General features: G+C 35.8%; 1 protein-coding gene across 1 annotated transcript in view; it reads left to right on the plus strand.

The window, feature by feature from the left end:
- The window catches only part of LOC129253785 (acyloxyacyl hydrolase-like), a 30,492-nt gene extending 17,205 nt beyond the window's left edge, over nucleotides 1-13,287 (plus strand). The window contains exons 14-19 of the mRNA XM_054892213.2: nucleotides 3,362-3,436; nucleotides 4,047-4,122; nucleotides 4,750-4,965; nucleotides 5,740-5,836; nucleotides 6,757-6,833; nucleotides 12,525-13,287. Of these exons, the coding sequence (XP_054748188.2) occupies nucleotides 3,362-3,436; nucleotides 4,047-4,122; nucleotides 4,750-4,965; nucleotides 5,740-5,836; nucleotides 6,757-6,833; nucleotides 12,525-12,656 (673 nt within the window). The 3' untranslated portion in view covers nucleotides 12,657-13,287. The remainder of the gene's footprint in view (nucleotides 1-3,361; nucleotides 3,437-4,046; nucleotides 4,123-4,749; nucleotides 4,966-5,739; nucleotides 5,837-6,756; nucleotides 6,834-12,524) is intronic.
- The last annotated feature ends 574 nt before the right edge of the window (nucleotides 13,288-13,861 follow it).

Here is a 13,861-nt window from a genome sequence, read left to right on the forward strand (position 1 = left end):
TGGTCTTAAATGACCTCCAACTATTATATCCGAGACCTTAACTATACCTGTCTGAAATAATTCAATAAAAAAGGTCTTATTATTGAGGCATATACGATTGTTATTAAAAATAATGGGATAACTTTTCCCTCCAAAATGTCTACACTTATCCAATTCGTGCCATGCCTTCAGCATATCTATGTAAAATAATGGTATACCTTTCAAATTCATTCTACTCCTATCATAATCACACAGAAATATGATTCGACCACCTAAAGAGCTAAAAAAAATATTCGAAGGTTGCTTTCCAACCCGAACTTTTCCCTCCATCTACATGATCTAGCAAACGTTTAATCCACATTATTCGTTGGGTCTTAACAAAGACCTCAAAATTTAGAGCTCTCAGTCCTCCAACAGAATAGTCTTTATATAGAACCTTGCGTTTTATTCTCTCTTCCTCCCCAAATAAAATTAAAAGAATTTTTTTCTATTTCCTTAAAAACGTCCTTTGGGACTGTCATCAGAGATGAAACATAATTTAATTTTGAAAATGCATACATTTTCAAAAGTTTTATTTTACCATACATCGTAAGATCTCTTTGCTTCCACCAACCAATAAGTTTTTTATAGTTCAAGTCATCTTTGACTTTACAATCCCGTGCGAAATATACCCCTAAGATTTTAATATGTTCTAACCAATGTCCAAGAAGTGGTAAACCAGGTCTATCTCTTTCTTCTCCCAACCATAAAAAGTTTGTTTTATCCATATTGATCTTCAATCCACTTAAATTTTCAAAATCTGAGAATATTTTCTTTACTCTATGGATCGAGTTCATATCTTTTAAAAACAATGTAATGTCGTCTGCATACAAAACTTGTTTTATTTCCCGTTTCCTAAATCCTATCCCTTTAATATTAACATCTCTCCTAATATAATGAGCTAATAATTCAATCGCTATGATAAATAGATATGGAGAGAGTGGATCCCCCTGCCTTACTCCTCTATTAACTTCAAAATATCCCGTAGAATGCCCCCCGTTCAACACGCAACTACTAACATTATTATAAAGAGTTTTGACCCAAGAACACAGATTTTTCCCAAACCCGAAATGTTCTAAAGTTTTGAATAACAGTTTATGAGAGATACAATCGAATGCCTTTTTAAAATCTACTGCGATTAAAAAACCTAAGGGTTGATACAAAGACTGAAAAATATATCATCAATTAACCGAACTGCTTCCCCAATATTACGATCTTTGACATAACCCACTTGATCGCAATGAATAATATTTCCTTTCACCCTTGTCGCTAACACTTTTGACAAAATTTTATAATCTACATTCAAAAGAGTTATCGGCCTGTAGTTTTTCATGTGCAAAGGATTTTTGCCTTCTTTTTCAATTAGAGTAATTACCCCATGTCTCTGCGAATTTGACAACATTTTAACTTCAAAACTCTCATTGAAAGCTTCAACTATGATTTTCCCTAAAAGTGGCCAAAATGTAAAGTAGAACTCTGCGGTAAAACCATCATTACCAGGCGATTTATTTCATTTCATTTCCTTTAAAGCCTGAAAACATTCTTCATGTGTTATTGGATATTCACAAAATTTGTTCTTTACTCAATTTGGGTAAATCACTAAAAAGCATATTTTCAATATCATCACTAGTTTCAAGATTTTTACATGCATATAAATCTTTATAAAACTCCCGAATGATTTTTATAATACCTTTGCAATCTCGCACCGTTTCCTGATTTTCATTATAAATCTCCTTAATCGCACTTCTCCTTTTATCGGATTTAAGTAATTGTTCAAAGAACTGAATTTAATCGCTAGAGGGTATTCATTTGTCTCGCAATCTACTATGGTCAACAAGGAAATTCGTGATCACTCCTTGTTGACCATAGTAGATTGCGAGACAAATGAATACCCTCTAGCGATTATTTCAGTCCGCAATAATGAACCTATTTAGTATAACTGTGAATTTCTTTCTCCTTCTTCAGACCATTGGGCGCTTAAGCGGACCTTTAGACCTTGACAAGAATAGTCGAAAAGTTTATCTAGTTCCTCTTTTTTAAATTCAATTTCGTTTTGGATGTCAATATGAAAAGTGATCTTCAAGCGATATTCTAAATCTTTAATTTCTTTTTGTAATTTTTCAATGTGATTTTTTCTGAGTTTTGCTCTTTCACGGGAAAATGCCATTATATATTCTCTTAACTTCATTTTCATAAATTCCCAAAATTTAGTCTTGCTTGTTATTTGGTCCCGCCATATTCTTTCTATTTCAGAAATCTTCATCTTTACCCCGTCTACAAAATCTTTATCAGAGCATAAACTGCTGTTAAACTTCCAGTACGATCTCCCATATGCAAAACTTTCGACTTAATTATTAAACTCGACCTGAACTCCAGCATGGTCAGGAGTGATAGAGGGTAAAATGTCTGAACTTTTCACGTCTTTTTCTAATTTCGAGGAGATAAAAATATAATCTAATCTGCTCTGAACGAAGGGATTATTTTGTTTGAAGGTAAATTCTTTTTTGTTAGGATGCCGCTTCCGCCACACATCAATTAGATTTAGCCTATCAAGAAAATCCACCAATGAATCTTTATATCTATGTTTCGAAATATTATTTCCACCCATTTAGTCTAAGTTTCGATTCATAGCAATATTAAAATCCCCTCCAACAATAAGAGAATATTCTTGACTAACTACAGAAGATAAAATTTTGTCTAAATCAGACAGAAAATTGCATTGTGAGTTTTCTTTATTCCCTGTGGGGAAATATACACTGCCCAATATAATCTTTTTACCTTGACACTTTCCTTTAATTATAACATATCGTCCTTCTTTATCAATGATAATTTTTTCTTTGAGAAAATCAACCTTTGATTTAAACATTATGATAACTCCCCTACTGTGGTTACTCCCATGACTGAAAAACATTTCCCCCTTCCAATCAGCCTTCCATCCACCTTCAGTGTCTTTTGTGCTGAAAGTTTCCTGCAGAAATATTATATCCCCCATCATCTGACACCAATGAGATATTTTATTCCAGAAGACCAGCTAGGGACGAAACCTCTTTCAAAGAACAGTTCGTTCCCTTGCCGTCGCCATATACTATTCATCCACCCCTTATTGATAAACTACATCTTATCTATAATTTTATCGAGTCTACCTCCCTCTTGCGTCGTATTTATATTGTCACCTTCTTTGTTTTTACTGTATTTTTTATGAATAATGGGCATGAAATTTCAGTAAAAATGTAATTCTAACAGTTTCGGGGGGGGGCGACTGTCCCCCTTCCCCGCTGTGTATATACAGCCATGAGGGTTTTTTGCTCAACTAATTTGAAGACTCCATTTATTAATCTCACAGATTTAGCCGTGATCAGTCATATGATCATCCAGCTATGGTTATCTACAGCGTGATTGGCAATGACGTATGTAATGGGTATGTCACTTGACACGTGTTATCATTCTTTCTTCACAGTACATTATGAATGGTCAATGGAATATTTCATGGTATTTAAGTACACAATTTGCAGTTCTAATTATTTGAAAACTCTATCTATTAACTGATTAAAGTGAAAAGGGGATTTTTTTTTCAAATGACTGAAGAAAAAATGTATCAGTATACATGGAATAAAATTTGGATAGTGATTGGTTCAAATAACATAATGAAACCAAACATGTTTTGGATATAATGCGAATTATGTTAAAATAAAATGCCTACAGAATAATTGCCACTCGGAAAAAATAGTAATTGCCAATCTATCCTCAGATGAAAAAAATCCCACTGCACTTTTTCAAATTATAGAATATGTAGGTTTGTTGTTACTAGATAAAAGGAAACATGAAACTGTGACAATAATAAACTTTTTGAATGATAAATATCAGATAAATCATTCATTTCTCTTCACATGAATTATCTATCCTTAATAATAATGAGCTATAGTGTCCCTATTAGCAGGGAATATTGCTAATAGTATGATACGCAATTTTGTAATATGCCACGTGGTTTACATTCAATATTAATAACCCCAAATTATTTTCCCATGAAGACATAATGACACCATCAACCATATGACTACCACAGAACAGATGAAGAGCAACTTTTTATCAACACTGAAATATTTGGTAAGAAAACGAGAAGCCTGCATACACCGTACTATGACATAATAATAATCATTCAATAATTTATTGATTCTTTAATATTGATTAACTCTGTTCAACTTTATTTTGTGTTGATTTTCAATTCATTGACGACTGATTGAATCTTTCAATAATTTCATCTTTCGAGATATAGTTATCCTTCTAGTTTGGATGCAATCAAGGTCGGTTCTTTGGACTCACGGGGCCGCTGGAGAAAGAGAAAAAAACCTTCTCCTATAGACTTTGTACAAATAAATCGGACCGAGACCAAGGCCGGCAAAATCATGCCTCGATTACATCCCTACCTTCAAGTTCTCTAGATTCATTGATATCTGTCGTTTCAATGTAGAATATAGATTCTGTCACAAGGGGGCGTTTCATATAGCTGTTCGTAAGATAATGTTGACTGTAAGAGTTTTGGTGTTAAATAATATATTCAATAATTCTGATCCCAATCACCTCTGTTCATTAAAATTAAACATTCATATCATTTTGTCATTATTCTTATATCATAGCATTTCAACCATTTAACTTCTGTATTCGTTGTCCTCCGTTCCCCTAACATTTTCTCATTATTTTTCTTCTTCCAATATCCCTGTCCCTCTCCCGCAGGATACTAAACTCCCGAACGGTAGCTACGTTATCGCCACCGGTCTCGCAGATGGTCGAATACTCTACGATACCCTCAAGAACCGTGTACATCCGATCGGTCAATGGCGCCATGATGTCAAGTACCCGGATGTATACAACTACCTGAGTTGCCTGGAGGTTTCGCCCTGCAATGGATGGATGTCCTCCAACGAGTCTTTGCGCAACTTCACATCTGAGGTACACTGTTTTGTCCTTCAACATTGATATTATCCACAATACTGGCTATACAGGAAACTATGCAAAGCGTCAAGTCTATACTCTCCAGAGCGCCAGACTTGAGTTTTACGCAACTACTGTTATTTAGAATTAAACAATAATTTTTGAAAGGTTTTTTTTTTCTTTTAATGGAGAAGTCCACACTTAAAAAAAAAAGTATTGTTTTGTTTTTTTACATAATAGTTTCTTACGAAAGTTGAGGGAGTGTATGTTGAAGCTATATATTTTTTTTTTATTTGAATATTATTTTTGATGGTCTACCCTCTATCGGTAATGTTTAGCATTTTTCTTTTTTAAAAGGGTATTTTGAACAATGTTATAAATTTATTGCATTTCAGAAAGCTACAGACAAAGATTGTATCATGAAATTTTCAGCCCATTCCACTTACGGGAAGTGGTATTGTTCGAAAAAAAGTATAGTTATTTTCATTTTGGTAGGCATCCCGCCCAAAATTAATTTCATGCAAAATCGCAAAATACTTCTCTTCCCTCTCCTTGAAGTATTCAAGTCACGAAAAATTTCTCATTTACAGAGCATGCCATGTTAAGTGACAGGCACATTGTCACTTAAATTTTATTGATGACAAAGCGATACTTGATTTTATAAAAACCAAGACATGATTGGCATCCAATGTTTTTTTTTCTTTTCACAAAATGTATTTTCCCTGCAATTTTATGTTTTTAAATTCATTTTAATTCATTTTCCCTTTAATCATTTATATCTTTTACTTCCAGAGGGCAGCAAATTTGAGTAGAGCTCTACAGCAAGTAGCCAGCTCCTATAACGCAAACAATTTTGAAGTAAAATTCATCGAATATGATTTTCAAAGAGGTATTATTAATTTACTTATTATCCTAACTTTAAAAACAATAATTATTTGCTATATTCCGTCCAACAAAATTATGATAAATGAATTAGATGAAATAGATAAAGACAAATATGATAGAATAATTTGTTAATGATAAATGATATATTGACAAGATATTCAGGGGCCTATATATATACAGGAGCTAGACCAAATAGGTCGTAGAGCACGAACTAGTCCCTATCTTGTCTAGCTCGTGCTGTCTGGCTCACGATAGGTGGATATCTCGGATAGTCCGGCATTGGTTGTTTGCCATCCGAGCTGTTTCGTAGGTCTTTGCATTGTCTGGTGGACTGAACGGATATGACTCGTGGGCTGGATGGCTCTGTTGTTTGCTCGTGGGTTAGATGACGCTTATGGCGCGCCATTTGCCCACAAATTCCAATAAACACTTTATCCCTGAAAATCACTGTGCATCGGAATTACTGGGCATACGGCTCACCATAGACGCATGGGCAAAAAATAGTAGCTTTTAGTCAGCATGGAAGACTCGTGACCCGTATAAGAATCGCGTATTGGACGGTGAGTAGGTGCTGGATGATCCCAGTTTGGCCCCCAGTGTGAGAGGGTAGCTTTTCCCCAAACATGTCACAGCCCAACTTAACATGCTTAAAGAATCGAGACTCACAGAAGTGACATTAACCCCCTCCCCCAGCGCCAATCCACTCAGCTACTATTCTGAAGTGGAGGGGGGGGGGGTAAATGTGAAGTTTGTGAATCTTCCTTTATGTTGGACTGGGGGGGGGGGGGTACCTTCCCTCTCACAAGGGCCGACCTGAACTTAATGATAGGCCTCTGGTTCGTAGAAAGTAGGCCTATGGCTCGAGGTTGCCTATATTATTCTATAATTGACTTCTTTCTCACCATGTCATTCTTTTCTATATAGTTGTGGACAAGTGGAAGGCTATGGGAGGGGAAACGTGGCAGCTAATCGAACCAGTAGATGGGTTTCATCCAAGTCAGGTGAATTAATATTTAATGAAAAAATAGTGATGTGGATGATGTGATGATCTGGATCTTTTAGCTTTGAATCTTACATTGGTGTTCTGCTTGATTTATTTTGAATTGATGTTTATTTTTAATACAATTTTTATTAGAATTATACGGCTTCACTTGTTAGCTGCTAATAATATTGAGAATTGTATTTTATACCGTGTAGATAGACAACCACCCCGAAATATTTGGGCCCCGTCTTACAAAGAGTTACGATTGATCCAATCAATTGCAACTATGGAAAGCCAGCAAAGTCAACATATAAAACTCATGTTTATTTAAAAAAAATCTATATATGAATGCATATCCATAAATTCATTGATTTCTTGACAATTTGGTGTGTTCTCCATTGCTTACAAAGGACATTTTGCAAATTTTCTGTATAAAAAAATATGACACTGATGGATTTCCATAGACTTACGATTGAATGGATCATTCGTAACTCTTTGTAAGTCGGGGCCCAGGAGCATTAATTCGCACACCTATACTCATAAAGGTTAAACATACTGAGAGTTATCAGCAGCAGCATCTATTTTACATTCATCCTTTATCATACAAATAATAAATGTTTATGAGTGCAATGAACAGAATACTTCATGAGGTGAAAGATTAAATGATCCATTCAACGAGGCGTAGCCGAGTTGAATGGATCATTATTTCATCTTTCACCGAATGAAGTATTCTGTCCATTGCACTCATAAAAATTCATTATTTGGTTTATATGACGCCTAAAAATTGATTTTTTTTTCATAAGAAATTTATGAATTTCGATGCAAAACATGCTCATGCAGTGCGAGTTCGGTCTGTTGATACGTCATTACAACATGCGCACTGTTGGTGCCTGCATGAGCTGCAGTCTCGGACGCGCGCGTGCAATGGACAAAATCGTATGGATCCAAAATTGCACTTGATGACGTCATCGCAAAATGGGCTGAATGAACGATTTCAAACAACCAATTAAATCACAAGGATCTATCTAGGTGTCATATCATAGGCGGATCCAGCTTTTTGCGAAAGGGGGGGCGCACTGCCGAGCGGCGCACAAATTTTTGCACTTCACCGGCGCCATAAAATAAAATGTTGAAAAAGGTGTATATATATATATATATATTCATATATATATATATATATATATACATACATATATATATATATATATATATATATATATACATATATATATATCTGTATGACTCATGAGATAGAGACACATATCTCACCAACAAATTAATGCGAGCGCGAAGCGCGAGCTGAAATTTTTATAGTATACTGACCTTTAAAAAGGAAAAAGGTGCCTGTTTAGGACTGTTTGTCGTAACTCATGAGAAGGATACATATCTCACTACACAGATAACGCGAGTGCCGAGGGCGGGCTAAAATTTCTTTATATTCTGACCAGAAAGGTTTATATTCTATGCATTTTGTTAGCAATGATTATGATGAGTATCTAAAAAAAATAGATGCGAGCGCGAAGCGCGAGCATAAAATTTTGATATTTCGATCTGAAAAAATGACAGTTTAATGGACGTTTTTAATAGAGAACAAGATTATATCCAATAAAAGATTATTGCAAATCGAAGCGGGAGTTCTTTTGATTAGAACTGAAAACGGGACATTCTATTCACATATATTTAATCATGAAAAGTATGGGGTTTTGCTACAGAAATGATGCGAGCGCGAAGCGCGAGCTGAAAATGTTTATATTCCAATCTGTAAAGCGGACAATTTGCACGATTTTAAATAAAGAACGAGTTGTGTAGCTTTATCTCACTTGCTGATTTCTGTGTAACATTACCATCTTATTTTATTTTTGCACATGCGGAACTATTGGGGGAGGGCAAAACGATATGTTTGCCTCCCAAACCAAATATTTTCATTGGTGGGGCGATCGCCCCCTGCCCCCCCCCCCCCCGGATCGACGCCACTGCATATACAATGATACTACAAGTCATCGTGAATCATTTGTAATACATCACCGACCCAGGTTTATATAATTTCATTCAATTTTCATGTACATGATGTTTAGGCCTATATACAGAATTATATATTGTGATGCTTTTCACTAAATCTAATGCAATTTGTAATGATGAGTAATTTTTATCTAATTACTTTGATGAAACTGGATATAATGCTTATGAGTTGAATTCAGAAAGAGCTCTTTCAAGACAGAGCTTTGGAAAAAGTTCACCAGTTTTATAGGTATCGTTATCTTTGTTTTAAACTTCTTCCTGAGTGATCTGATGAATAATATTTAACTTAATGGAAGATGAAAATAAATCAAATTTTGTGGCGTAAACATTTAAACGTTAAAACAAAGGTAATGACAAACTGTATTTACACATTGAAAATGATATTTAGTGGTTTAAGGTCTAACGAATATACGTCTGCATGGTTGCGTAATTATACACTCCCGGTATAAGCAACGTTTTGGAATAAAATATCGAATCATCTTCATAAAACATTAGAGTAGCTGTCTTACACTAAAGGCCATAGAGGTGGCACAATGTGGAATGTGTAAAGAAGAAAAGTGACTGACCTTTTTTTACTAAAGCGTTGGAAAATAAGATCAAAATTAAAGGATTTGCTCTACACTTTTGTATGATTCTTGGATTTCTTAAAATAACAAATTAAAGATTTCATGACATCTGTGGGCAACTGCCCTAGTCCACTCTGTAAGGGCATGCGATAAGCTTTGTTATTCATTATGACCATTCAACAATAAAATGTATAACCAGCTAGGTGCCGCTGATCATTCCTGACCGGCGACGATCTAGATTTGGTTGGCAATAGGCCATTCTTCATTATTCTACCGGCGCCTATTTATTGGAACTAGGGGACGCTGATCATTCTTGACCGGCGCCGATTTAAATTTAGGTGGCGCCGGTTAAGACAAAGGCAGCGCCGATTTGTCTTGACCGGCACCGATTCAAACAAGTAGTGCTGATTATTTTTACAGACGTCACGTAAGATTCAGGCAGCGGCAATTAATAATCGACTGGCGCCGATTTAGAACCAGGAGGCGCCGATTATGCTTGACTGGCGCCGATTTGGATTTAGGTGGAGCTGATTATTCTTGATCGGCGCCGGTTAAGAACTCAAGCAGCGTCGATTTTTCTTTACCGGCGCCGATTTATTACCAGATGGCGCCGATTTAGATTTAGGTGGCGCTGAATATCCTTGATTGGCGCCTGGATTGGCGCCGGTTAAGACTCTGGCAGTGCCGATTTTTTTCTTGACTGGCGCCGATTTATAACCAAATAGCGCTGATTATTCTTGCCCGGCGCCGATTTAGATGTGGAGCTGATTGTTCTTGATCTGCGCCGGTTAAGCCTCTAGCAGCGCCGATTTATAACCGAATGGCGCCGATTATTCTTGTCCAGCGCCGATTTAGATTTAGGTGGCGCTGATTATCCTTGATTGACGCCGGTTCTGGCAGTGTCGATTTTTCTTGACTTGCGCCGATTTATAACCAGATGGCGCCGATTATTCTTGTCCGGCGCCGATTTAGATTTAGGTGGCGCTGATTATCCTTGATTGGCGCCGGTTAAGACTCTGGTAGTGTCAATTTTTCTTGACTTGCGCCGATTCATAACCAAATAGCGCTGATTATTCTTGTCCGGCCCCCTGCGCCACCCCCCTGGATCCGCCGATGCATATAATAGTGTTTATAGACTTAACCATTTCTTCATCTCATCACCATTTCCACCATCATCATACTGTTACGATACAGAAAAATTACATACAGATCAATTACCAGACCTGAAATAATTCTTCTCAGTTTCAGTCAGTAAAATGCAGAGCTCCTCACGGATCGATTCAAGACCCTTTACTTACATATTAAGGACTTGACTAATATATTTTCTTATCATTTGTATTATTTGCAGTTGGCACAATTATCTTTTTGTTCACACAAAAGCTAAAACAACATTTGTAGATACAATAATTCGTGAATTGCCAAAATATCTTTGTCGTATATGTAATAAGCTTTCACTTAACAAATTCATATATCACTGAATTTACCTACAATATAAACATACATAACATTGCTCTAGAAAAAAAAGAAGCAAAGGTGTCACAATAGCTGAAAATATAAATTGGAATGAACATATACGTTGTATAGTAGTAGTAGTAGTAGTAGTAGTAGTAGTAGTAGTAGTAGTAGTATTAGAAGTAGTAGTAGTAGTAGTATAGAAGAAGTAGTAGTAGTAGTAGAAGTACTACTAGTAGTAGTAGTAGAAGTACTACTAGTAGTAGTAGTAGTATAGTATAGTAGTAGTAGTAGTAGTAGTAGTAGTAGTAGTAGTAGTAGTAGTAGTAGTAGTAGTAGTAATATATTTATCGATTTATATCGTATTGAAAAGCATATACAATAATATACGTTGGATTGCCTACATTCAGCTTGACTGACACAGTCATGTTGGTCTTCCGCATAGTATATCAAAAAACGTCGCGTCAGTGTACTACATACAAATTGAAAAACATAATTTCACATACTACCCTTGTCAAACTAAACAATTCATTTATCGTACTGCAATTATAGTTTAGGCAACCTATGCAAAACTAGAATTAATACTATATACATGTACTTATAATAGAGAATTCGAATTTGTATTGATTCGCAATTTTATCATCACACACAAATCCATTATTCTACAAACTAAAGACTCTCACTCTACCATGCACCTTCATTCCACAATTTTATACTATGAACACATTATACCCTACCCGGATTTTCATTTAATCAACCCTCAATTGTTTATTGCGCAGATATTCATAAGATACCATATGGTCCTGATTTATAGAACTCTTAACCAGTGTCTATCAAGAGGATATCGTCTCTTTACTCATTTAAGGAAAACGTTATCAGAATATTTGAAGTAAAATTTCTGCAACAATGTTTCAGTTGATCATGAAATCATTCTTCTTTTGACCTAATCGTCACCAATATCTCCATCATGACTATCATCATCCCCATGGCCTTTATCTAACATTGTCATTGTCATCCTTATAATCTCCATCTTCATTTTGAAGTGATTTTTTTCATATAAAAATATACCCATTCCGCTGTGTAAATGTATATTAATCAATAATAAGATCTGGGGTTGTCATTTTTTTCAAGCGATCTGCTTATGATGATAGTCCTCCCGTTTATTGTAAATGTTATGATAATTTGGTAGTAGATGATTTTTGTTTGGAATGATATATTTTATTAGAGTTTATCTATGATTCATGCCAAAACCAGTAATGAATGGTTTTGTTTGTTATGTTGTGAAAAATGTATTATACGAATGATATGAATGTATGCAGAAGAGAATATAAATCACATCAATAAAATGATATAAATATAAAGCGGATAGATAGAATAGATTGTGTGTAGGTGGCCATATTAATTCTGGATTATTCTCTATACCACTCTTCCGTTTAGGAATGAGTTCACATGATTTTACACTCTTAAAATGTTGGGCAACATACTGTCCACACAACAATTGGTTAAAAATTTATCATCAATACTGTGTAGTTTTCACCCAAAGCACACATTATTTGTTTAAAACTACCCACAATTGGATAAAGTTTTAGTCAATTTTTGCGTGGACAGTAAAATGTTGCCCAACATTTTCAAGAGTCTACATGTCTGTCTGATTTATTTTCATTGTCGAACAGATCGCAATGTATTTATCATCGGACGTGCTATGGCAGGAGATAGTCCAACAGCTACCTGACGTCATCAAATCATTGACCAATCCAAACAACGCACGTATCCGAGCCGTTTTTGGTGATCAAGGCGGTTATTAAATCACGTTCAGAATTTGGGTTATTTTTACTCAGGATTTATTTGATTTAGTTCAGGGACGGATTTAGACTTTCATAAGGAGTTGAGACTATGTCTACATAATTTTCGGAAAGCAAATATTTTTTACAACTCTTAGACATGTTACAGGTATTGGCTTAATTAAAAACATAACAAAACAAAACATTCTTCCGATTTTAATCATTTTTTAATCAATCTACTATTCTGGGTTTTTTTTCTGCTTGCTTTTAAACATCATTCCATCTTGTTTGAATTGCCTTCAAGACAATCGCCGTACCATATCTGTTTGCCAGTTAGAAACAAAAAAATGTCACAGAGGAATGCATTCGCCTGGTTATCAATATTTCTATTATTTGAAGTCACAGTAATCAAAATCGAATGTGCAATAGCTAGCAAATTTACAAGCAATGTTTGGAAATGTAATATATTTAGAGATGATTATCTTCATAATCGAATTATTTTGAGCTTGGAGACTTGTTTGTAACTCGTTTTTTTTTTTTTGGGGGGGGGAGGCTGTCACCAAAGATTAATAAATAAGAATGCTGCGTTCTGATTGGTGAATATTAAATTATGTGAAGTTTTAGATTTGCCGATCGAACAAAGTGCGATGATTTAGCTCACTGGTGTATGTTTTGTTTGTCGGTCTGTTTGTTTTATTCGGGGGTGGGGGGGGGGGGGCAATAAAATATATTGCTGTTCACATGCGTGACCAAATTATTTCCAAACACCCACTTAACGAGTTTTTCTCTGTGTACAAAATAACCCCCTAAAAACAAGTTTTTCGCGGGCTTCATTTACACATTTTAGCCCCAAACAAGCTGTCGCCAGCATGACCCCTAAACAGTGGCGTACCTAGGATTTTCCACAGGGGGGGGGGGGGGCAAATTCGTCCGCCAAAAAATTTGACAACCCAAAAAAAAAAAAAAAGGTCTTCAACCACAAATAAAGGATCTCGTCCGCCCCCCAAAAAAGGTCTTCAAGACTCGTCAGGGGGGGGGGGCAGGGATATGTCCCTTGCATGGGCAGTGACTCGTCAGGGGCCCCCTCTGCCCCCCCCCCCCCCCCCGTAGGTACGCTAGTGCCCCTAAAGAAGTTTTGTACAATCGGGAAGAACCCGAACACTTTTCAAAAAAGGGGAGGAAAAAGCTTGGGGGAAAAGCGTACCCTAAAAACGTTTGGCTAGTCACAA

The sequence above is a fragment of the Lytechinus pictus genome, chromosome 2 (assembly GCF_037042905.1).
Source record: "Lytechinus pictus isolate F3 Inbred chromosome 2, Lp3.0, whole genome shotgun sequence".
In the NCBI taxonomy this organism is placed as follows: Eukaryota; Metazoa; Echinodermata; class Echinoidea; order Temnopleuroida; family Toxopneustidae; genus Lytechinus; species Lytechinus pictus.